The sequence below is a fragment of the Bombina bombina genome, chromosome 7 (genome assembly GCF_027579735.1).
Source record: "Bombina bombina isolate aBomBom1 chromosome 7, aBomBom1.pri, whole genome shotgun sequence".
NCBI lineage: Eukaryota > Metazoa > Chordata > Amphibia > Anura > Bombinatoridae > Bombina > Bombina bombina.
In genome coordinates, this window is record NC_069505.1 from 174,848,233 (window position 1) to 174,873,399 (window position 25,167).

A 25,167-nucleotide genomic window follows, 5' to 3' on the forward strand; every position below is an offset into this window, starting at 1 on the left:
CATGCGTAATGACGTGATGACATCACCGCGCAACTATATTAACAAAATACGACCCCTCCAAGCTACAGACCCCCAAGACCTACCATTGGATCTAGGCCCATATTGATCTAGGCCCAAATTGGTATATTTCATGCCACCATTTCACCGCCAAATGCAATCAAATAAAAAAAATTGGTACTTTTTTCACAAACTTTAGGTTTCTCACGGAAATTATTTACATACTGCTTGTGCAATCACGGCACAAATGTTTGTAAAAGTTTCTCAGGGATCCCCTTTCTTCAGAAATAGCAAACATATTTGGCTTTGCCATTGCTTTTTGGTAATTAGAAGGCCGCTAATTGCAGCTGCGCACCCCACTTCTATTATTCCCAGCAGTGAAGGGGTTAATTAGGTAGCTTAAAATGTTAATTTTAGCTTTAGGGGCCCACTGCTCCATAACCCTGTCCGCCTGCTCTGAGCAGGCGGACAGGAATCGCTGGAAATCAACCCGATCGAGTACAATCGGGTTGATTGACACCCCCCTGCTGGCGGCCCATTGGCCGCGAGTCTGCAGGGGGCGGCGTTGAACCAGCAGCTCTTGTGAGCTGCTGGTGCAATGCTGAATACGGAGAGCGTATTGCTCTCCGCATTCAGCAATGTCTTGCGGACCTGATCCGCACTGTCGGATCAGGTCCGCAAGACATTTAATAAATAGGCCCCATAGTGTAAAGATCAGCCTCCCACCTGAGACTTCCCACCACCTGGTCCTTACCTGATCCCTCCCAAATAGCTCTCTTCCCTCCCCCATCCCTCACTGGTAACCCCCATCTTAGGTACCGGCAGACAGTCTGCCAGTATGAAAATAAAAGGCTTTTTATTTTTAAATAAATATTTTTTATTAAATTTTAATTTTTCTGCAGTGTAGGATCCCCCCTTACCCCCCAATCTCGCTGACCCCCCCCCCCCCCCAAACAGCTCTCTAAACCTCCCCCCTCTAACTAGTACTCGTCATCTAAAGTACTGGGTTAAAGTATTTAACAGCTATTTACAGGTTTAAGTTCCTGCTCTGTGCATATTAAAGGGATATGAAACCCAATTTTTCTTTTCTTTCACGATTCGTATAGAGCAGCAATTTTAAGCAACTTTCTAATTTACTCCTATTATCAATTTTTCTTTGGTCTCTTGGTGTTTTTGTTTGAAAAAGCAGGAATGTAAGCTTATTTGCCGGTGTTCTGTCAGATTAGCAAACCTGTCAGATCGGCTAACGGAAGTGACGTTCCTTCAGCTGTCTGACCTCAAATACTCACTGCGCAATGTGATTTTATATATAATACGTGTTATGCACAACACAATGATTTATACAAATTTCTATACAGAACATTGCATTGTATAGAAGACTGCAATTCAAATGAGATGCCCTTAATGCTTACTGTACACACTGTAACACAGTGTCTTCTATACAATGCAATGCTCTGTATAGAAATTTGTATAAATCATTGTGTTGTGCATAACACGTATTATATATAAAATCACATTGTGTTATGTAGAGAGCAATGTTATATATAGCACAGTTTGTTATCCACAGCACTATACATAACACATGCGCTTTAAAAAGTGTCCATCAATCTGATGGATATCTTATTAGTGCGTGCGTCCGTGTGCGCATGCACTTTAGAAAGTGTCCAACAATCTGAGGGTGTCTAATGTTATAAGTGTGCGCATGCGCTTTAAAAGTGTCCAACAAACTGACGGGTAGATTGTAATTTTTTATATGCTGGGATTGGATTGCGATGATGCGGTGGAGTGCATGCAGATATGGCCATGGAATGTCTTTGTGCAGCTCACACACCGAGGGCTCATACAGCTGTAGAACAAAAAGGCTGGGGGACATGTTACTTTATTTATAACTGGTTATGTATTAAAGAATATTTGTTTTTTGTTCATTCAGCTTGGGGATTGCAAACTCAGCTAACAGGTTTTTAAAAGGCACATGGGGATGAGTCAGTATTCTGAGTATTTTCCCATCAACGTGCTGTGATTATGAAATCAGATGTACTACACAATGAGACCTCATTTTGCTATTTTCCTTTTTCTATTGCACTGTTTGATTAAATTCAGAGAGGATTTTTAAGACCAAATGCCCTTATGGGGGCCGATTTATCAAAGTCTGGCGGACATAATACGCTGTAGTGTATCATGTCCGCCAGACAAGGCTGAATGACAACTGCATACGCTGTCGGCATTTAACATTGCACAAGTAGTTCTAGTTAACTGCTTGTGCAATGCCGCCTCCTGCAGATTTGCAGCCAATCTGTCGCTAGCAGGGGGTGTCAATCAACCCGATCGTATAGGATTGGGCGGATTGATGTTCGCAGCCTCAGAGGTGGCGAACCAGTTAAGGAGCAGCAGTCTTATGACCGCTGCTTCATAACTGCTGTTTTCGGACAAGCCTGAAAGCTCGCGCGGAAACAGGGGCATCAGGGGCCATTCGGCCCTTGATAAATCGGCTCCATGTGGTTAGACTGAGCATCATTTGAGACTTTACATCACTGTATAGAGACACTTCATAATTATAGTTTCTATTAGAGACTGAGGACTGAGTGTCGCCATAACCATTTCCTGGCAGTAGCAGAAAGTACCTATTAGCCAAAGAGCATAAGAAGCAAGTATGCAACTGATATATCTGTATTAGTTACAATTTAAATTGAAACAGCTTTTCTTCAAGGGACATGAAATCCATTTTTTCTCTTTCATAATTCAGACAGAGAATACATTTTTAAACAACTTTCCAATTTACTTCTATTATCAAATTTGCTTCATTCTTTTGGTGTTCTTTCTTGAAGAGGCAGCAATGCACTACTGTGAGCTAGCTGAACACATCTGGTGAGCCAAATCAAAGAGACATACATGTGCAGCCACCAATTAACAACTAGCTCCCAGTAGTGCATTGCTGGTCTTGAGCCTACCTAGGTATGCTTTTTAACACAATATAACACAAGAACAAACCAAATTTGATCATAGAAGTAAATAAGAAAGTTCTTTATAATAGTATATTTTATCTGAATCATGAAAGTTTAATTAAGACTTGTGTCCCTTCTACTTTTTTCAGGCCAAAAAAATTGACATGTTTAGATTCTTCTCTTTCATATTTACAGTAAAAAAACCTTTTGTATATAGTATTATTCTATACTTCTATGTAACCATCACACGCATGTGCACATATATATCTCTGTACTATGCAATTCATTCTCAGTGTTTTAATTCTCTTAAGGTCATCCCAAGCACTTCTGTCCGACCAAAAAGCACAGGCGTAATAATAAAAATGATGAGTCCCTTTAACCGTACTGCGCAGCAGATATCATGCAACGACAATGAATATCCTCACAACGGGAAGTGTTGTAAAAAGTGTCCAGAAGGTGAGAATTATTATCTGATAAATGTTTAAAAATGAAAAAAAAAAAAAAATCCTGTAAAGTGTTTATAGACCTCTTATCTTTTGTAATTATCGGTCATACAAACATTTTGTTAACAACCCTTGAAACAGTATAAATGATATGATGGGATTCAGCACCAAACTCAAGAACATCAGCTATCCTAATAATAGACCTCCTAACCAGGTCTATAGAGGTTATTAGAAACATATATAATTAGTAGGAAGAGCCAAGAAAGATCTGAATATATTTGCATAATTAACTTATTAATAAAGACACCTCATGGTGTATATAGAGAGACAAATTAAAATACAGAAATAAAAATATAGAAATCAGTGAAACCTACTCCAAAATATTAACAATCCAAAGACAATAGTCATAAGTGATCCAAATCCCAGCAAGATTTCTAAGTGCAAAAATATATAGTCCAAAAAAGTATATATTTTGATCCCCATATTTGAAAAATCCCCAGTGTTCAAAAACTTTCTATCCAATGTTATTATACAATGAAACAACTCCAAAAGTATTAGCAATTACAATATCTTGTAGAAATAAATGATAAACAGTGATCCCAGTGTACCTAAAACACAAATAAAACTAGCATAGTGCACACTGTTAACAATATAAACTCCAGATGCTAATATATAGGGGCATATTTATCAAGCTCCATATGGAAAAAAAATGTGAATCAGATTTCATGTCTGCAAAAGGAGGTACCCTGTGCCCACAGTCTGTGAGATGGTCTGACCCCCTATTACTGTATATAGTGACACTGTTTAACCCACCAGTACTGTATATAGTGAGTTAGTGACACAGTCTGTAATCTGCCGGTGAGATGGTTGGCCTGACCCTACCCGCCCCAGTACTTTATAAAGTGACCACAGTAGTCTGTGACATGTTCCAGCCCCCCCCCCCCCCCATGCTGTATACAGTGGGGCAAAAAAGTATTTAATCAGCCACCAATTGTGCAAGTTGTCCCACTTAAGAAGATGAAAGAGGCCTGTAATTTTCCTCATAGGTATACCTCAACTATGAGAGAGAGACAAAATGTGGAAACAAATCCAGACAATCACATTTTCTGATTTGGAAAGAATTTATTTTCAAATTATGGTGGAAAATAAGTATTTGGTCAATATCAAAAGTTCATCTCAATACTTTGTTATATATTCTTTGTTGGCAATGAAAGAGATCAAATGTTTTCTGTAAGTCTTCACAAGGTTGTCACACACTGTTGCTGGTATGTTGGTACATTCCTGCATGCAGATCTCCTCTAGAGCAGTGATGTTTTGGGGCTGTCGCTGGACAACATGGACTTTCAACTCCCTCCAAAGGTTTTCTATGGGGTTGAGATCTGGAGACTGGCTAGGCCACTCCAGGACCTTGAAATGCTTCTTACAAAGCCACTCCTTCGTTGCCTAGGCGGTGTGTTTGGGATCATTGTCATGCTGAAAGACCCAGCCACGTTTCATCTTCAATGCCCTTGCTGATGGAAGGAGGTTTGCACTCAAAATCTCACAATACATGGCCCCATTCATTCTTTCATGTACACGGATCAGTCATCCTGTTCCCTTTGCAGAGAAACAGCCCCAAAGCATGATGTTGCCACCCTCATGCTTCACAGTAGGTATGGTGTTCTTTGGTTGCAACTCAGCATTTTCTCTCCTCCAAACACGACGAGTTGTGTTTCTACCAAACAGTTCTACTTTGGTTTCATCTGACCATATGACATTCTCCCAATCCGCTTCTGGATCATCCAAATGCTCTCTAGCATACTTCAGATGGGACCGGACATGTACTGGCTTAAGCAGGGGGACATGTATGGCACTGCAGGATCTGAGTCCCTGGCGGCGTAGTGTGTTACTGATTGTAGCCTTTGTTACGTTGGTCCCAGCTCTCTGCAGGTCATTCACTAGGTCCCCCCATGTGGTTCTAGGATGTTTGCTCACCGTTCTTGTGATCATTTTGACCCCACGGGGTGAGATCTTGCGTGGAACCCCAGATAGATGGAGATTATCAGTGGTCTTGTATGTCTTCCATTTTCTAATTATTGCTCCCACAGTTGATTTCTTCACACCAAGCTGCTTGCCTATTGCAGATTCAGTCTTCCCAGCCTGGTGCAGGTCTACAATTTTGTTTCTGGTGTCCTTCGACAGCTCTTTGGTCTTCACCATAGTGGAGTTTGGAGTGTGACTGTTTGAGGTTGTGGACAGGTGTCTTTTATACTGATAACAAGTTCAAACAGGTGCCATTAATACAGGTAATGAGTGGAGGACAGAGGAGCATCTTAAAGAAGAAGATACAGGTCTGTGAGAGCCAGAAATCTTGCTTGTTTGTAGGTGACCAAATACTTATTTTCCACCATAATATGTAAATAAATTCTTTCCAAATCATACAATGTTATTGTCTGGATTTGTTTCCACGTTTTGTCTCTCATAGTTGAGGTATACCTATGATGAAAATTACAGGCCTCTCTCATCTTCTTAAGTGGGAGAACTTGCACAATTGGTGGCTGACTAAATACTTTTTTGTCCCACTGTATAGTGGTACTGTATAGTGACACTGTTTATCCCCCGCCCCCACATGCTGTAGTAACAAGGTCTGTAATTTGCTGGTTCCACACACATACACACATGCATGCATAAATACACACACAGTCACATACATACACACACACATACACACATACATGCATAAATACACACACAGTCACATACATACATACATACACACACACACATGCATAAATACACACACAGTCACATACATACACACACATACACACATACATGCATAAATACACACACAGTCACATATATATACACACACACATACACACATACATGCATAAATACACACACAGTCACATACATACACACACACATACACACATACATGCATAAATACACACACAGTCACATACATACATACACACACACACACACACATAAACACCAATGGGTAAAAACAGAAACACTAACCCCAGTAGTCAGAGACAGAGACACTAGTGAAGCATCACGTCACACTCACATGATATCAGTACAGACAGCGGCAGGTCAACGTTTTTTACTGAAAAAAAAAAGAAAAACATTTTTTTTAAGCTGTGCCCCCACCCTCGAGGGCCAGGTCGCAGTTGCTACCTCTGCACCCACTGTAGTTCCGCCCCTGCCTATACGATCGGGCTGACTGACACCCCTGCTAGCGGCAGATTGGCTGCAAATCTGCAGTGGACGGCATTGCACAAGCAGTCCACAAGAACTGCTTATGCAATGATAAATGCAGACAGCGTATTATCCTCAATTAGTCAATGCATTGCAGAATATTTATATAAACAAATGTATTCCAATCATTTGACAAAATCATTTTGTTAACACATTCTACAAGGATTTTGCAAATCAAGACCAGTTCAGGAATTTACTCTTTAAGAATCCAGAAAGACTCAAATTCCTGTTTTATCTTAGCAATCACTGTGTAGCATGTTGCCACACAGATAAGTGTCCCCATATTTAATGGGAAGGTGTACTGTAAAACTGTGTTTCCAATTACTTGTTATACCAAACACAGGATTTAAAATGTATGGGAAATAGTTAGTTTAGGTTTATTTTTGTATATAAAATATTTGTTTCTGCTGATTCAAACAACATCCCAATCAATTAAATGGGCTGAGCTTGCAGGCACAGCAGACCTCAGTCATCTTTATCTGATCTCTCACTGTATACACATAGGCAAATACTGAGGGCCTGAGAATCTAACACTCTCAGCTCTGGCAAGATTATCCTTAGCTACAAGCTATAGACAAGTTGTGTAAACACAGCCAGCAGAAGAAATTACACTCCCACTGGGTATGGAAGAGAAAGGTAATAAAATGTTAATTTTCCATTGTTCTCTCCAAGTATTGGTGATTGGTTTCTGGTCAGATATAAGATAAAGAAGCAGGTATATGTACACAGTGTGATAAAGTTATGAGATCTGATTATACCTACAGATATAAGATAAAGACACATGTATGTGTACGCAATGTGATACAGTAATGAGATCTGATTATACCTACAGATATAAGATAAAGAAGCATGTACATGTACACAGTGTGATCAAGTAATGAGATCTGATTATACCTACAGATATAAGATAAAGACACATGTATGTGTACGCGATGTGATACAGTAATGAGATCTGATTATACCTACAGATATAAGATAAAGACATGTATATGTACACAGTGTGATAAAGTAATGAGATCTGATTATACCATCAGATATAAGATAAAGACAGATGTATATGTACACAATGTGATATAGTAATGAGATCTAATTATACCTACAGATATAAGATAAAGAAGCACGTATATGTACACAATGTGATACAGTAATGAGAGCTGATTATACCTACAGATATAAGATAAAGACACATGTATATGTACACAATGTGATAAAGTAATGAGATCTGATTATACCTACAGATATAAGATAAAGACACATGTATATGTACACAATGTGATATAGTAATGAGATCTGATTATACCTACAGATATAAGATAAAGAAGCATGTATATGTACACAATGTGATATAGTAATGAGATCTGATTATACCTACAGATATAAGATAAAGAAGCATGTATATGTACACAATGTGATACAGTAATGAGATCTGATTATACCTTCAGATATAAGAAAAAGACAAATGTATATGTACACAGTGTGATACAGTAATGAGATCTGATTATACCTACAGATATAAGATAAAGACACATGTATATGTACACAGTGTGATACAGTAATGAGATCTGATTATACCTACAGATATAAGATAAATACACATGTATATGTACACAGTGTGATAAAGTAATGAGATCTGATTACACCTACAGATATAAGATAAAAACACATGTATATGTACACAATGTGATACAGTAATGAGATCTGATTATACCTACAGATATAAGATAAATACACATGTATATGTACACAGTGTGATAAAGTAATGAGATCTGATTATACCTACAGATATAAGATAAAGACACATGTATATGTACACAATGTGATAGAGTAATGAGATCTGATTATACCTACAGATATAAGATAAAGAAGCATGTATATGTACACAATGTGATACAGTAATGAGATCTGATTATACCTTCAGATATAAGATAAAGACACATGTATATGTACACAGTGTGATACAGTAATGAGATCTGATTATACCTACAGATATAAGATAAAGACACATGTATATGTACACAGTGTGATACAGTAATAAGATCTGATTATACCTACAGATATAAGATAAAGACACATGTATATGTACACAGTGTGATACAGTAATGAGATCTGATTATACCTACAGATATAAGATAAAGACACATGTATATGTACACAATGTGATAAAGTAATGAGATCTGATTATACCTACAGATATAAGATAAAGACACATGTATATGTACACAATGTGATAAAGTAATGAGATCTGATTATACCTACAGATATAAGATAAAGACAGATGTATATGTACACAATGTGATACAGTAATGAGATCTGATTATACCTACAGATATAAGATAAAGAAGCATGTATAAGTACACAATGTTATAAAGTAGTGAGATCTGATTATACCTACAGATATAAGATAAAGACGCTTGTATATGTACACAATGTGATAAAGTAATGATTATACCAACAGATATAAGATAAAGACACATGTATATGTACACAATGTGATAAAGTAATGAGAGCTGATTATACCTACAGATATAAGATAAAAACACATGTATATGTACACAATGTGATAAAGTAATGCGATCTGATTATACCTTCAGATATAAGATAAAGACACATGTATATGTACACAATGTGATAAAGTAATGAGATCTGATTATACCTAGAGATATAAGATAAAGACCCATGTATATGTACACAGTGTGATAAAGTAATGAGATCTGATTATACCTACAGATATAAGATAAATACATGTATATGTACACAGTGTGATAAGGTAATGAGATCTGATTATAACTACAGATATAAGATAAAGACACATGTATATGTACACAATGTAATACAGTAATGAGATCGGATTATACCTACAGATATAAGATAAAGACAGATGTATATGTACACAATGTGATACAGTAATGAGATCTGATTATACCTACAGATATAAGATAAAGACACATGTATATGTACACAATGTGATAAAGTAATGAGATCTGATTATACCTACAGATATAAGATAAAGACACATGTATATGTACACAGTGTGATACAGTAATGAGATCTGATTATACCATCAGATATAAGATAAAGACACATGTATATGTACACAATGTGATAAAGTAATGAGATCTGATTATACCTACAGGTATAAGATAAAGACACATGTATATGTACACAATGTGATAAAGTAATGAGATCTGATTATACCTACAGATATAAGATAAAGACACATGTATATGTACACAGTGTGATACAGTAATGAGATCTGATTATACCATCAGATATAAGATAAAGACACATGTATATGTACACAGTGTGATAAAGTAATGAGATCTGATAATACCTACAGATATAAGATAAAGAAGCATGTATATGTACACAATGTGATATAGTAATGAGATCTGATTATACCTACAGATATAAGATAAAGACACATGTATATGTACAAAATGTGATAAAGTAATGCGATCAGATTATACCTACAAGCTCAACCCATTTTATTAGGTTTGGCCTCAAAAGACAAAACCAGCTAAGTCTTAAAAAGCAAATTCCCATACACTTTATTCTCTAAAGTTGGTAAAAAAGTAATTGGAAACACATTAAGGGAAAAACAATTTTACGGTATACTGTCCCTTTAAAAAACACATACAGTGCAATAAAATGCTCAGAAAAAGCCCACACAAATGTATCTACATATTGTGAGATGTTGATCATCCCCTTAGAAAGAACAATGGAAACTTAGCATTTTAGTACCTCTCTGTGCCACCATCCCCTCACTGAAATGTTCAGTATAGGTGAGGGCACAACAGGTATAATCAGCTACTTCAAATGACAAAATAAAGGTAAAGAGACTATTTTAAAACACTTTTATACACTTTAGCAGATAAAATGGATCATTGGGAACACATTAACAAATTACAGTACACTGTCCCTTTAAGATGCATTTAATAGCAGGGAAAATAAATAATAACTAAAGATTGTAATGTTGTTTTGCTTTTCTTTTATTAAACATTTCAAAGTGTATTACATTGTGTGCGTACTGTCACTTTAAATAAATGTATTTTTTTTCCCATTACAGGAACGCATGTAGCTGAGCACTGTACGTCAGACCATGGTCAGGGGGAATGTGAAAGGTGTTTACATGGTGACAATTACACTGAATATCCAAATGGGCTGGATGCCTGCCTTCCTTGTAGATACTGCAGAGATGGTAACGTATATTACAGCATTATCTGAGTTTCTTTATGTTTAGCTTGTTTGTTTTATCATCTGTTTCATGATTCAGATAGAGTATACAATCTTACACAACTTTCTAATTTACTTGTATTATCACATTGTCTTTGTTCTCTTATTATCTTTGGTTGAAAAGCAGAACTGTAAGCCTAGGAGAGTGCACATCTCTGGAGCACTATATGGCAGCAGTTTTGCAATAATGCTATCCATTTGTAAGACCACTAGATGGCAGCACTATTTCCTGCCATGTTGTTGTTACTAGGGATGGACGAATGTGCTGAAAGTGTAATTTGTTTGGTAGAACGAATAATCCTGTGGGCATTTGTTTTGGGCAATCAAATGTTGATAAGAATGAAAATCCATTAAAATTCGATAATTTCATGGTATTTACGTTTTTCGAATGTCACTTTAATTTTGGAATGTTCATAATTAAATCGAATATCCGCACTCAAAATTTCAAATGTAGCATTCAATTTATTTAAATACTATTCAGAAGTTCAATAGTTCATGTGGTAGGGAATTTATTCAATTGATACATAGGGGCCAACTTATCAAGCCCTGAATGGAGCTTGATGCCCCTGTTTCTGTGCAAGCCTTCAGGCTCGCCGGAAACAGTAGTTAGGAACCAGCGGTCTAAAGACCGCTGCTCCATAACTTGTCCACATGCTCTGAGACTGCGGACATCAATGAGCCCAGTCCTATACGATCGGGTTGATTGACACCCCCTGCTAGTGGCCAATTGGCCGCGATTCTGCAGGGGGCGGCATTGCACAAGCAGTTCGCAAGAACTGCTTGTGCAATGATAAATGCCAACACTTATGCTGCCTGCATTTAACGATGTGCGGAGGACATGATACGCTACATTGTATCATGTCAGCTCGCACTTTAATAAATCGGCCCCTTTATAGATACAAATATATAAATTTGAATGTTTCTATTTCGAATATTGCATAATTCAAATATTACATTTAAAGAGAGCATTAGAAATACTATTACATTAAAAGAATGTTGTACAAACATTTTGAAATTTGAAACAAACTAACTAATGCGTTAAAAATTGGTTTCATTTTTTGAAGGTTGCAAAACATTCGCCCATCCCTAGCTGTTACCTTAATTGTGGGAAAACTATACACATCTATATATGATATGACTTATTTATAAGGAAATAAATTTGCTCAAATTGTAAACATTTTACTTCAGAAAATCTCTCTTTTACTTATACCCCAAAGATTGGTACATTACTGACTGTCACTAAAGAAGAAAGGGACTTGGGAATTATTATTTCAGATGATTTAAAATTTAGTACACAATGCAGCAGTGCAGTCAGTAAGGCCAGTCGAATACTTGGTTGCACTGGAAGAGGTATTAGTAGCAGAAATAGCAAGGTTCGTATGCCACTTTACAGATCATTAGTTAGACCAAATCTGGAATACTGTGTACATTTCTGGAGACCATGGGGTATATTTATTAATGTGCGAGCGGACATCGATAAATGCCGACAGCATGCGCTGTCGGCATTTATCATTGCACCAACAGTTCTTGTGAACTGCTGGTGCAATGCCGCCCCCTGCAGATTTGCGGGCAATCAGCCATTAGCAGGGGTTGATTTCTGTCCACGGCTTCAGAGCAGGTGGACAAGTTTAGACCTCCGCTTCATAACTTCTGTTTACGGCAAGCCTGAAGGTTCGCCGGAAACAAGGGGTATCAAGCTCCATACAGAGCTTGATAAATCGGCCCCCCACATCTTCAGAAATATCTAATAAATTAGAAGCTGTCCAGAAGAGGACTACTAAAATGGTACATGGTCTGAAATATAAAACTTACAAAGAAAGACTCTATGACCTAAATATGTATGGTTTAGAGGATAGAAGGGAAAGAGATGGCATGATAGAAACCTTCAAATATATGAAGCTGAAAGCATTTTTCACAAAAAAATAAATGCCAAAACAAGCGGTCACAATCTAACGTTAGAGGGTAGCAGATTCAGGAGAAATTTGAGGAAGTATTTTTTTAAAGAAAAGATGGTGGATTCATGGAATAAACTTCCACTTGAGGTGGTAAACACAAAGACTGTAAAGGGATTCAAAAATGCCTGGGACATGCATAAGGCTATCCTAAGGAAAAAGTAACATATAATATGGGTAGACTTGATGGGCCTTTTTGGTTCTTATCTACCGTCAAATTCTATGTTTCTATTGAAATCTACTAATGAAATTACCTTCAAAGGTTTCCTGTATAGGGAGCAAAAAGTTTAAAAAACTAAATGGTACGAAAACAAAATTAAACCATTAAACGAAATTGTAAACCTTTTAGGTCCCAATTTCCAAAACTGGTACGCATACCAACAAATTTCCCATTATTTATTGTCCCACCTAGGTAAAGCCCAAATTAGACATCACTTAACCGCCTTTGAGAATATCTGCTACCTTTCACACCCTCGTAAGGGAATCCTATCACTAATCGATAGGTTGTTATCCTCAACCCTCTATTCTCCCCTCCCTGCATATGTAGCAAAATGGGAAACTGAAATAGATCAACATTTGCCACCTAAAGATTGGGATTTTGTTTTTATGCAAATGACTAAAGCCTCTTCTTCCATTTCAATAACGGAAATGAATATTAAACTCCTCAGTCGATGGTACTAATCTATACGCCATCTAGACTACATCAACTGTTTCCCAATACGACCAATGATTGCTGGAGAGGCTGCTCTGAAACTGCTACTTTTTTCCATATCTGGTGGCAATGCCCTATAGCTAAATCGTACTGGCTCTCAAACCCGAAATTGAAGCAGCTCTTCCTTTAAATTTTCCATTTAATCCCTGGGTTTTCCTTTTTAATAAGTTCCCCGAGATAAAATGTAAACTGATATTGACACTCTTAACTATCATGTTAAACTCCGCAAAAAAACAGATACCACTACACTGGAAAACAAATAGTCTTCCAACCATAAACACATGGAGATCTGTGGTAACACATATGCTTCAGCTAGAAAAATACCATTATGTCCATACCAAATGCATAAACGAATATCACAACCTAATATTTCTGTGGGAGGAATACTTAAATAAATAATCAGTTTTTGTCACATATCTACAAATAGCGCTGCTAGTTATAGCTAACTACCACCCAATGCATTGGATATTATATGTGTGATAATTACAACATTATGCAGGACTGTGTATCTTGAGATTCAATTATATATGTATATTAGTATCATTTAATTGTACATTTCCTTCACATTGTCTATTTTTTGTTTTGGTGATCTCATGTTGTCAACTTTAAAGTTATTTAAATAAAGCTTTAAAAATGAACAAAAAAACAACAACAAAAAAAACACTAAATGGTATTTACTAAAAAAACACATCCTGGTGTATTATCTAAATTATGCACAATTAGCTGCTAAGGAGCATATCCCAGCAAACCCGCTATAGGTCTAGCATATGAACACAGGAACACTGGTGACAGGAATGAGCTCATTTTCACACTTGTGTAATATAAACAAGAAAGGGGCTATATAATTCTGCCTATTCTTGAATACACAACCCTGTCTGGGTAGGAATGTTACAAAAGGCATAGCAGTATAATTTAAAATAAGAGAATAAGGAATTATGTGAAATTGTATGAAACAAGGACTGATTTGAAATGTATAGTTTAATATGAAAATATATTACATAAATTGTGAGCATATTATTATAAATGCTATCTGATGTACAAATGTATGACATGATACTAACTAGGGGAAAGAGATTCTAAAATTACTAATACATACCCTTGGAAAATTAATTATACTCTGACTAACATAAGAAATACATTTTAATATACTCGAATATCATTAAGAAATGAGCACCACAAATAACACAATATATCTATATCAGTAACTAAACTATATACAGTATATATATATATATATATATATATATATATATATATATATATATATATATATAGTGTGAAAAGCATTACTGGGCTAAAAAGTTGCACCCAGGTGGTAAATCGCCATAGAACAGGCTAACAATGGTATTGAGCCAGTTGTTCGTTCCTGTGAGTGCACTTCTCTCTGTATGTATTTAGTCTCCCTATGGGAAAAAGGGGCAACCAGACGTGGACTCCTTGCTCAGTGTGCTTAGAGGAATATGGATACACCTCACTGACGAGGCCCAATGAAGGCCGAAACGATCGTCTGGGGTTGCTGTGTTCCTTGTTCAGAGAGAAATTGCCTGGTATTTCGGCGCTGGACTGACCGTAATAGGCGGGATCAGACTGATATACTACAGGAAAGTTCCACTCTGTGAAAAGCATTACTAGGCTAAAAAGCTGCACCCAGGTGGTAAATCGCCATAGAACAGGCTAACAATGGTATTGAGCCAGTTGTTCGTTCCTGTGAGTGCACTTCTCTCTGTATGTATTTAGTCTCCCTATGGGAAAAAGGGGCAACCAGACGTGGACTCCTTGCTCAGTGTGCTTAGAGGAATATGGATACACCTCACTGAAGAGGCCCAATGAAGGCCGAAACGATCATCTGGGGTTGCTGTGTTGTTCAGAGAGTAATTGCCTGGTATTTCGGCGCTGGACTGACCGTAATAGGCGGGATCAGACTGATATACTACAGGAAAGTTCCACTCTGTGAAAAGCATTACTGGGCTAAAAAGTTGCACCCAGGTGGTAAATCGCCATAGAACAGGCTAACAATGGTATTGAGCCAGTTGTTCGTTCCTGTGAGTGCACTTCTCCCTGTATGTATTTAGTCTCCGTATGGGAAAAAGGGGCAACCAGATGTGGACTCCTTGCTCAGTGTGCTTAGAGGAATATGGATACACCTCACTGACGAGGCCCAATGAAGGCCGAAACGATCGTCTGGGGTTGCTGTGTTCCTTGTTCAGAGAGTAATTGCCTGGTATTTCGGGGCTGGACTGACCTTAATAGGCGGGATCAGACTGATATACTACAGGAAAGTTCCACTCTGTGAAAAGCATTACTGGGCTAAAAAGTTGCACCCAGATGGTAAATCGCCATAGAACAGGCTAACAATGGTATTGAGCCAGTTGTTCGTTCCTGTGAGTGCACTTCTCTCTGTGTATATATATATATATATATATATATATATATATATATATATATATATATACAGTGTATATACTGTATGTGTGCGTATATATATATATATATATATATATATATGTGTGTGTATATAATGATATATATGTGTGTATCTAGTATATATATATATATATATATATATATATATATCCTATATAATAAAAGGCCAAGTGTGTTTGTCCGAAGCTGTCATGCGCAGTAGAGACTGCATACAAGGACAAACACACCTGGCCTTCCAACTGACCTGGCGTTGTGTGGTGGAGTGGCAGGGTGTGGAGTGGGCATGGCTGGACGGGTGTGATGTGGGCGTGGCCGATTGGTGTGAACTGGGCGTAGTCGGTCGTGGCGTGGGAGTGGGCGGGCGGGGCCAGGCGGGCCAGATGCCGAGAGACAGAGAGCTCTAAAGAGGGCGGATAGAAAGAGCAGAAGAGAGGGGATAGAGAGAGGGAGAGAGAGACAGCAAAAGAGAGAGGGGGAGAGAGACAGCAAAAGAGAGGGGGGGAGAGAGACAGCAAAAGAGAGGAGGGAGAGAGACAGCAAAAGAGAGGAGGGAGAGAGACAGCAAAAGAGAGGGGGAGAGAGACAGCAAAAGAGAGGGGGGGGGAGAGAGAGACAGCAAAAGAGAGGAGGGAGAGAGACAGCAAAAGAGAGGGGGGAGAGAGACAGCAAAAGAGAGGGGGGAGAGAGACAGCAAAAGAGAGGGGGAGAGAGCGCAAAAGAGAGGGGGGAGAGTGCGTAAAAGAGAGGGGGAGAGTGCGCAAAAGAGAGGGGGGAGAGTGCGCAAAAAAGAAGGGGAGAGTGCGCAAAAGAGAGGGGGGAGAGTGCGCAAAAGAGAGGGGGGAGAGGGTGCAAAAGAGAGGGGGGAAAGAGCGCAAAAGAGAGGGGGGAAAGAGCGCAAAAGAGAGGGGGAGAGAGCGCAAAAGAGAGGGGGAGAGAGTGCAAAAGAGAGGGGGGAGAGAGCACAAAAGAGAGGGAGAGAGAGCACAAAAGAGAGGGGGGAGAGAGCACAAAAGAGAGGGGGGAGCACAAAAGAGAGGGGGGAGCACAAAAGAGAGGGGGGAGAGAGCACAAAAGAGAGGGGGAAGAGAGAGAGCAAAAGAGATGGGAGAGAGAGAGCAAAAGAGAGGGGGAGAGATAGAGCAAAAGAGAGGGGGGAGAGTGCACAAAAAATAAGGGGAGAGTGTGCAAAAGAGAGGGGGGAGGTGCACAAAAGAGAGGGTGCAAAAGAGGGGGAAAGAGCGCAAAAGAGAGGGGGGAGAGAGAGCAAAAGAGAGGGGGAGAGAGCGCAAAAGAGAGGGGGAGAGAGCGCAAAAGAGAGGGGGACAGAGCACAAAAGAGCGGGGGAACAGAGCACAAAAGAGAGTGGGAGAGAGCACAAAAGAGAGGGGGAGCACAAAAGAGAGGGGGGAGCACAAAAGAGAGGGGGAGAGAGCGCAAAAGAGAGGGGGAGAGAGCGCAAAAGAGAGGGAGAGAGAGCACAAAAGAGAGGGGGAGAGAGAGCAAACGAGAGGAGAGAGAGCAAACGAGAGGAGACAGCAAACGAGAGGGGGGAAGAGGGAGAGAGACAGCAAAAGAGGGGGAGAGAGCAAAAGAGATGGAGAGAGACAGCAAAAGAGGGGGAGAGAGAGCCAAAGAGAGGGGGGAGAGAGAGAGCAAAAGAGAGGGGGAAGAGAGAGAGCAAAAGAGAGGGGGGAGAGAGAGAGCAAAAGAGAGGGGGAAGAGAGAGAGCAAAAGAGAGGGGGGAGAGAGAGAGCAAAAGAGAGGGGGAGAGAGAGAGCAAAAGAGAGGGGGAGAGAGAGAGCAAAAGAGAGCGGGGAGCGAGAGAGCAAAAGAGAGGGGGAGAGAGAGAGTAAAAGAGAGGGGGAGAGAGAGTAAAAGAGAGGGGAGAGAGAGCAAAAGAGAGGGGAGAAAGAGAGAGCAAAAGAGAGGGGGGATAGAGAGAGAGCAAGGGGTGGGACCGCTGTACTGCAAAAAATGGCTCGTGTACTCGGGCTTTAGGACTATTATATATATAATTAGTTACCACTTATACTTACATAGATATGTATGTATATGGAATAAATATAACTATAAAGTATGGTAAAATATATAAATAAGGATATAAACTCCTTACAAAATAAAGGATATCATATTTTACAAATGTACTGTAGCTTAGTGATTTACAGCTATTAATGAAATATGGTGTTGCTAATGTAAATAACAAGATAATAATTAAAGTACTTCAATATATTGAATACACTCACCAGAGTATAACAAGGAAAACTATATATATAAGTGCATGTATATCCTAAAGAATAAATCCAGGCCCCATTTTAACCTTAAAAAGATACTAAACCCATTTTTTCTCTTTTATGATTCAGATATAACATGCAACTTTAAGCAACTTTCTAATTTACCCCATTATCATTTTTCTTTATTTTCTTGGTATCTTTATTTGAAAAAGCAGGAATGAAAGCTTACGAGCCGACCCATTTTTGTTTCAGCATCCTGGATAGCGCTTGCTGATTGGTGGCTACATTTAGCCACCAATCATCAAGCGGTACCCGGGTGCTGAACTTAAAATGGGCCAGCTCCTATGCTTAAAGTCCTGCTTTTTCAAATAAAGGCACCAAGAGTATTAAGAAAAATTTGGGGTTTCATGTCCCTTTAAGGGCATTCACTTACAACAGGGGGCAAGAGGCTGACCAATGAGAAATATCACTCACACCCTCAATGACTTCACTGGATGATTAGCAAAAAGGGAGGAGAAATGCTAGAGAGAAAAGATCTCTCACAGAGTTGATAGAGGCTAAATCCATGCGCCCTAGTGGGTAAAAATTCCCTGCTCTGACAGTGAAACCTCTGGGCTAAGACAAATCTCAGATTCCAGCTGACTTACTAACTCAGAAGAATACTTAGGCTATCTTGCTGCCTACCTATCTTGCTAACTTAAAAGGACAGTATACTGTAAAATTGTTCCCTTAATGTGCTGCCAATTACTTTTTTTACCAGCTGCAGAGTATAAAATGCATGAGAATTTTAAGATTTATTTATGTATATTAAATAGATGATTTTGTGTTTTGAAGCCACAACCTAATAAAATGGGTTGAGCTTGTAGGTATAATCAGATATCATTACCCCCAACAGTAAAACCCACCACCCATACAACCAACCCCCCAAATAAAAACCTAATCTAAAAAAAACTAATCTCCCCATTGCCCTGAAAAGGGCATTTGTATGGGCATTGCCCTTAAAAGGGCATTTAGCTCTAATGCAACCCAAACCCTAATCTAAAACTAAAACCCACCCAATAAATCCTTAAAAAATCCTAACACTAACCGCTGAAGATTCACTTACAGTTTTGAAGATCCGACATCCATCCTCCAAGAAGCCGGCAGAAGTCTTAATCCAAGCGGCCGAAGTCCTCCTCCAAGCCCGCATTAGTCTTCACCCAGACGGCATCTTCTATCTTCATCCATCCGGCGCAGAGTGGCTCCATCTTCAAGACATCCTCTTCAATCGACGGCTTCTTTGGAATGAAGGTTCCTTTAAATGATGTCATCCAAGATGGCGTCCCTTAGATTCCGATTGGCTGATAGAATTCTATCAGCAAATTGGAATTAAGGTTGAAAAAATCCTATTGGCTGTTGCAATCAGCCAATAGGATTGAACTTCAATCCTATTGGCTGATCCAATCAGCCAATAGGATTGAGCTCACATTCTATTGGCTGTTCCATCAGCCAATAGAATGCAAGCTCAATCCTATTGGCTGATTGCAACAGCCAATAGGATTTTTTCTACCTTAATTCCGATTGGCTGATAGAATTCTATAAGCCAATCGGAATCTAAGGGACGCCATCTTGGATGACGTCATTTAAAGGAACCTTCATTCCGAAGAAGCTGTTGATTGAAGAGGATGCTCCGCATCAGATGTCTTGAAGATGGAGCTGCTCCGCGTCGGATGGATGAAGATAGAAGATGCCGTCTGGGTGAAGACTTAGGCCGCTTGGATGAAGACTTCTGCCGGCTTTTTGGAGGATGGATGTCGGATCTTCAAAACTGTAAGTGAATTTTCAGGGGTTAGTTTTAGGATTTTTTAAGGGTTTATTGGGTGGGTTTTAGTTTTAGATTAGGTTTTGGGCTGCAATAGAGCTAAATGCCCTTTTAAGGGCAATGCCATACAAATGCCCTTTTCAGGGCAATAGGGAGCTTAGGTTTTTTTTTAGATTAGGTTTTTATTTGGGGGGTTGGTTGTGTGGGTGGTGGGTTTTACTGTTGGGGGGTATTTGTATTATTTATTTACAGGTAAAAGAGCTGATTTCTTTGGAGCAATGCCCCACAAAAGGCCCTTTTAAGGGCTATTTGTAGTTTATTGTAGGTTAGGGTTTTTTTTATTTTGGGGGGGCTTTTTTATTTTCATAGGGCTCTTAGATTAGGTGTAATTAGTTTAAATCTTTGATAATTTCTTTTTAATTTTTTGTAACTTAGTGTTTATTTTTTTGCGTAACTTAGTGTTTGTTATTTTTTTGTAACTTTGTAATTTTTTAGTGTAGATTTTAATATTATAATATTAATTTTAATCCAGGGCGGCGGATTGAAAAGCAGGTACGATAACTAGCAAAAGTAGTCAGATAGTGCCGAATTTGCATTCGAAACATCTGTAATAACGTAAGCATCGATCTGTGTTGGACTGAAACCGGTGGATCGTATTTTACATCACATATTTCTACTTTTGCCGGTCTGTAGGCTTTGATAAATGAGGCGAATCAAACTCGTCACAATTACGCTGCGGAATTCCAGCGTATTTGCGGTTGACGGCTTGATAAATAGGCCCCATTGTGTACATATACATGTGTCTTTATTGTATATCTGTAGGTATAATCAGATCTCATTACTTTATCACATTGTGTACACATACATGTGTCTTTATCTTATATCTGTAGCTATAATCAGATCTCATTACTATCTCACATTGTGTACATATACATGTGCCTTTATCTTATATCTGTAGGTATAATCAGATCCTATTACTTTTTCACATTGAGTACATATACATGTGTCTTTATCTTATATCTGTAGGTATAATCAGATCGCATTACTGTATCACATTGTGTACATATACATGTGTCTTTTTTCCTATATCTGTAGGTATAATCAGATCTCATTACATTATCACATGAGTACATATACATGTGTCTTTATCTTATATCTGTAGGTATAATCAGATCTCATTACTGTATCACATTGTGTACATATGTATCACATTGTGTACATATACATGTGTCTGAATCGTATATCTGTAGGTATAATCAGATCTCATTACATTATCAATAAGATAATCATGTATGTGCATGTATGTATTTAGTGAGTATGCATGTATGCATTTAATGAGTGTGCATGTATGCATTTAGTGAGTATGCATGTATGCATTTAGTGAGTGTGCATCTATGTATTTAGTGAGTATGCATGTATGCATTTAATGAGTGTGCATGTATGTATTTAGTGAGTATGCATGTATGCATTTTGTGAGTGTGCATGTATGTATTTAGTGAGCATGCATTTAGTGAGTGTGCATGTATGCATTTAGTGAGTGTGCATGTATGTATTTAGTGAGTATGCATTTAGTGAGTGTGCATGTATGCATTTAGTGAGTGTGCATGTATGCATTTTGTGAGTGTGCATGTATGTATTTAGTGAGTATGCATGTATGCATCTAATGAGTGTGCATGTATGTATTTAGTGAGTATGCATTTAGTGAGTGTGCATGTATGCATTTTGTGAGTGTGCATGTATGTATTTAGTGAGTATGCATGTATGCATTTAATTAGTGTGCATGTATGTATTTAGTGAGTATGCATTTAGTGAGTGTGCATGTATGTATTTAGTGAGTATGCATGTGTGCATTTAATTAATGTGTGCATGTATGTATTTAGTGAGTATGCATTTAGTGAGTGTGCATGTATGTATTTAGTGAGTGTGCATGTATGTATTTAGTGAGTATGCATTTAGTGAGTGTGCATGTATGTATTTAGTGAATATGCATTTAGTGAGTGTGCATGTATGTATTTAGTGAGTATGCATGTGTGCATTTAATGAGTGTGCATGTATGTATTTAGTGAGTATGCATTTAGTGAGTGTGCATGTATGCATTTAGTGAGTGTGCATGTATGTATTTAGTGAGTATGCATTTAGTGAGTGTGCATGTATGTATTTAGTGAGTATGCATTTAGTGAGTGTGCATGTATGTATTTAGTGAGTATGTATTTAGTTTGTGTGCGTGTATGTATTTAGTGAGTGTGCATTTAGTGAGTGTGCATGTATGCATCTAGTGAGTGTGCATGTATGTATTTAGTGAGTATGCATTTAGTGAGTGTGCATGTATGTATTTAGTGAGTGTGCATGTATGTATTTAGTGAGTGTGCATGTATGTATTTAGTATGTGTGTTTATTTTGTGAGTGTGCATTTAGTGAATGTGCATGTATGCATTTAGTGAGTATGCAGGTATGCATTTAGTGAGTGTGCATTTATGCATTAAGTGAGTGTGCATGTATGCATTTAGTGAATGTGCATGTATGCATTTAGTGAGTGTGCATGTATGTATTTAGTGAGTGTGCATGTATGCATTTAGTGAGTGTGCATGTATGTATTTAGTAAGTGTGCATGTATGTATTTAGTGAGTGTGCATGTATGCATTTAGTGAGTGTGCATGTATGTATTTAGTGAGTGTGCATGTATGCATTTAGTGAGTGTGCATGTATGTATTTAGTAAGTATGCATTTAGTGAGTGTACATGTATGTATTTAGTAAGTATGCATTTAGTGAGTGTGCATGTATGCATTTAGTGAATGTGCATGTATGCATTTAGTGAATGTGCATGTATGCATTTAGTGAGTGTGCATGTATGTATTTAGTAAGTATGCATTTAGTGAGTGTGCATGTATGCATTTAGTAAATGTACATTTATGCATTTAGTGAGTGTGCATGTATGTATTTAGTGAGTATGCATTTAGTGAGTGTGCATGTATGCATTTAGTGAGTATGCATGTATGCATTTAGTGAGTGTGCATTTATGCATTAAGGGAGTGTGCATGTATGCATTTAGTGAATGTGCATGTATGCATTTAGTGAGTGTGCATGTATGTATTTAGTGAGTGTGCATGTATGCATTTAGTGAGTGTGCATGTATGCATTTAGTGAGTGTGCATGTATGTATTTAGTAAGTATGCATTTAGTGAGTGTGCATGTATGCATTTCGTGAGTGTGCATGTATGTATTTAGTAAGTATGCATTTAGTGAGTGTGCATGTATGCATTTAGTAAATGTACATGTATGCATTTAGTGAGTGTGCATGTATGTATTAAGTGAGTGTGCATGTATGCATTTAGTGAGTGTGCATGTATGTATTTAGTGAGTATGCATTTAGTGAGAGTGCATGTATGTATTTAGTGGCTGTGCATGTATGCATTTAGTGAGTGTGCTTGTATGTATTTAGAAAGTATGCATTTAGTGAGTGTGCATGTATGCATTTAGTAAATGTACATGTATGCATTTAGTGAGTGTGCATGTATGTATTAAGTGAGTGTGCATGTATGCATTTAGTGAGTGTGCATGTATGCATTTAGTGAGTGTGCATGTATGCATTTAGTGAGTGTGCATGTATGCATTAAGTGAGTGTGCATGTATGCATTTAGTGAGTGTGCATGTATGCATTTAGTAAATGTACATGTATGCATTTAGTGAGTGTACATGTATGTATTAAGTGAGTGTGCATGTATGCATTTAGTGAGTGTGCATGTATGTATTTAACATACTTCTCATTTGAAACAATATAAAATATGTCACAGCTAAAGTGCTGTAGTATAATAAATGATTACCACATCCTGTTCCCTCACAGGTTGTTATCAGAAATATAAAGAAAGTTGTGCAAGCCCGGGCATGTCTTTACTGTGCTTTGAATGGATCTTATGGTTATTTGTTGTTTGGGAAAAAAAGTTAAAGGGGAAATAATCAGTGACACTCCTTGAAGTCTGCACTAGTGATGTCCATTTTGTGAACAATTTGTTAATTTGAACTGGTTCTTTTCAATGAACTGCATGAATCAGTTTACCAGACTGAACAGATTTGTTTAGAACAGAACACTTCTTGTGTCAACAACAGCGCTTGATATAAGCTCCTAGAGTGAGTGATCTCTGCTTCTGCTGACTTTTCTTTGTACTGAATCAGTTAAAGGACCATTTAACTTCTAATAGTTTGGTAAGTTAGCAGCAGCAACACATATTACAAATTTAATTACAGTAATACAACTACAAAGTGCATTTTTAAAAGATAACTTTTTTAACTTTTAGAAGTATTTCACTGACGCTGTCCTCAACGATCCTGTAATGTCTGGATAAAAGGGCTGGGCTAAAGCGCTATGTTAGCACGCTCCCTGACCGGGGATTTACACAATTAATTATCACCTAGATTACGAGTTTTGCGTTTGGGTTTTAACGCTGAAAAAATGGTAATTTCAGCGTTAAAACAGCAATGCAGCCATTACGAGTCTTGTCAGTATAGCTGTAACGCAAGCCTTTTAGCCTGTAAAGCAACGTCAGTCCCACACTCAAAAAAATGACGTTTTTTCATGGGATTCCCATAGTGCTGCCATTACGAGTTTTGCGGTGAGGCTAAAAAACTTGCGTTACACCCTATACCGACACGATCCGTACCGCCATCTGAGACCAGTAGTTATGAGTTTTGCGCAACAAAACTGTTACATAAAACTCATAACTAAAATGTTACAAAGTACACTAACACCCATAAACTACCTATTAACCCCTAAACCGAGGCCCGCCCGCATTGCAAATACTATATTAAACTTATTAACCCCTAATCTGCCGCTCCCGACATCGCCACCACTAATAAAATGTATTAACCCCTATTCCGCCGCTCCCCGACATCGGCGCTATTATACTAAAGTTATTTGTAAATAACTGTGAAAAGCACAACTGGGCTAAAAGAGGCTGTTCCTGCTGGTAACTCGCTAAAGAACAAGCTACTTCTCTTTCTGTATGTGTACCTAAATATTAATTGTCTTAACTTTAGGGGAAAAACAAATTATTATATTAAAGGGACACTCAAGTCAAAATTAAACTTTCATGATTCAGATAGAGCTGGAATTTTAAACAACTTTCCAATCTAATTCCATTAAAATGTGTACAGTCTTTTTCTATTTACACTTTTTGAGTCATCAGCTTCT

The 25,167-nt window shown here is 38.1% G+C and overlaps 1 protein-coding gene across 5 annotated transcripts in view; it reads left to right on the forward strand.

The window, feature by feature from the left end:
* Positions 1-25,167, forward strand: part of LOC128666052 (tumor necrosis factor receptor superfamily member 26-like) — a 184,985-nt gene that overhangs the window by 52,947 nt on the left and 106,871 nt on the right. For all 5 annotated transcript variants that reach the window (XM_053720425.1, XM_053720428.1, XM_053720429.1 and 2 more), the window contains exons 3-4: positions 3,251-3,395; positions 10,695-10,826. In XM_053720425.1, coding sequence (XP_053576400.1) covers positions 3,302-3,395; positions 10,695-10,826 — 226 coding nt within the window. In that variant the 5' untranslated portion in view covers positions 3,251-3,301. The remainder of the gene's footprint in view (positions 1-3,250; positions 3,396-10,694; positions 10,827-25,167) is intronic.